The sequence below is a fragment of the Arachis ipaensis genome, chromosome B04 (genome assembly GCF_000816755.2).
Source record: "Arachis ipaensis cultivar K30076 chromosome B04, Araip1.1, whole genome shotgun sequence".
NCBI lineage: Eukaryota > Viridiplantae > Streptophyta > Magnoliopsida > Fabales > Fabaceae > Arachis > Arachis ipaensis.
Window position 1 is genome coordinate 9,730,972 of NC_029788.2, and position 1,652 is coordinate 9,732,623.

At 23.8% G+C, this 1,652-nt stretch overlaps 1 protein-coding gene across 1 annotated transcript in view; it reads left to right on the forward strand.

Annotated features, from left to right (window-relative positions):
* The window catches only part of LOC107635998 (peroxidase A2-like), a 6,218-nt gene that overhangs the window by 1,546 nt on the left and 3,020 nt on the right, over nucleotides 1-1,652 (forward strand). The window contains 2 exon segments of the mRNA XM_021120707.1: nucleotides 225-416; nucleotides 1,521-1,643. Of these exon segments, the coding sequence (XP_020976366.1) occupies nucleotides 225-416; nucleotides 1,521-1,643 (315 nt within the window).

Consider the following 1,652-nt stretch of genomic DNA (forward strand, 5'->3'; position numbering starts at 1 on the left):
AAATCTAAAATAATTAAATAACAATTTAGGAACACTATTTTAAAAAAAAAAAATTGAAATCCTAATCATTTGACAGTTGATAAGACTTTTGATCTCAAAAATTAAAATTATATGATAAAATATTACTATAGGATGGATATAGGTGATGATGAGAATACAAAGAAATTAATGATGTCCCAAATTAAAGTTAATTATTTCATGTATTATATACATGTTTTTGACAGGGTTGTGATGCATCAATTTTGCTGAACAAGACAGCAACAATAGATAGCGAACAAGATGCATTTGCAAATACCAATTCAATAAGGGGTTTGGATGTGATCAACAACGTCAAGAAATCTGTTGAAAATTTTTGTCCCGGAACAGTTTCTTGTGCGGATATTCTTGCTATGGCAGCTGAAGTGTCTTCTGATATTGTAAGAATATAATGTCCCAACATTAGTAGTATTAGTTTATTGTTGTAACTAGAGAAGCTCATAATTAAAAAAAAAAAAAAACATATATTAAAATTTAGAAATTAATTAAGTCTTGATGACTTTTTAATTTGAAGACACATAGGTCTTTAACTAGTTAAAAATACAAAAATATCTATGATCTTTTAAAATACGAGATATTTAAATCCCCCGTTCAAAATATATAAGGACAAATTGGTTCTCTCAAGGAACTTAGATGTCTCACGTTTTAGAAAGTGATAGATATTTTTGTATTTTTAATTAGTTGACGACTTATTTGTCTTTGAGATAAAAAATTAGGACTTATTTGTCGTTTCCTCTAAAATTTATATATTTAGTAATAAATAATAATATCTTCCATTCCAAATAAATATCTAATTATATTTAATTATTTACTTGTATAAATTAAGAAAGAAATTATTTTATTTTAGATAAATGAATCTGATTATAGAATTTATATTAACTCATTTTTAAAAATATTTTTTCTGTTTTTCAGTTAGTATAGTTAATCAATAGAAAAATTAATTAATGTTTTCTAAAGTGTTAAATAAGTAAACCATTATTTAATTTAAAACAAAATAAGTTTTAAAAATCAACACTGCATGTTTGAAACAAAGAAGTAATAATAAACAAATTTTTGTATAAAAAACAAATAAGTGTTATTAGTTTTTATCATATTTACACGTATGATGACCTATCACTACAAGAAAAACAAACGTTTTTTACGGTTATTAGTTCTAATAAAATAAATTATTATTTTTAGTAAAGTATTCTCAACAAGAGATCATTAAATTGTCCAAAAGAAAAGGTAGCTATAATTATGAAAACAAAAAGTTTCGGAAAACAAATTTTTTAACAAAAAATTATTAAAATTTATTATTTTTATCTTTATTTAATACACTTTGTAATAAATAAATACTAAATAAAACAAGTTTAGATTTTAGATGGTTTGAACTTTTTTTTTCCCTAACATTTATCTTTGTGAAAACAAACTTTCTCTTAAAAATATATTTTTATTGATATTTAGTAATTATTTGGACAAAAATAAATTGAAGTAATATTATTTAGGGAGGTGGTCCCCAATGGAAAGTTCTATTGGGAAGAAGAGACAGCTTAACAGCGAACCGAAGCCTTGCTAATCAAAACATTCCCGCACCATTCTTCACACTCGATCAACTTAAAGCTAGCTTTCAAAAACAA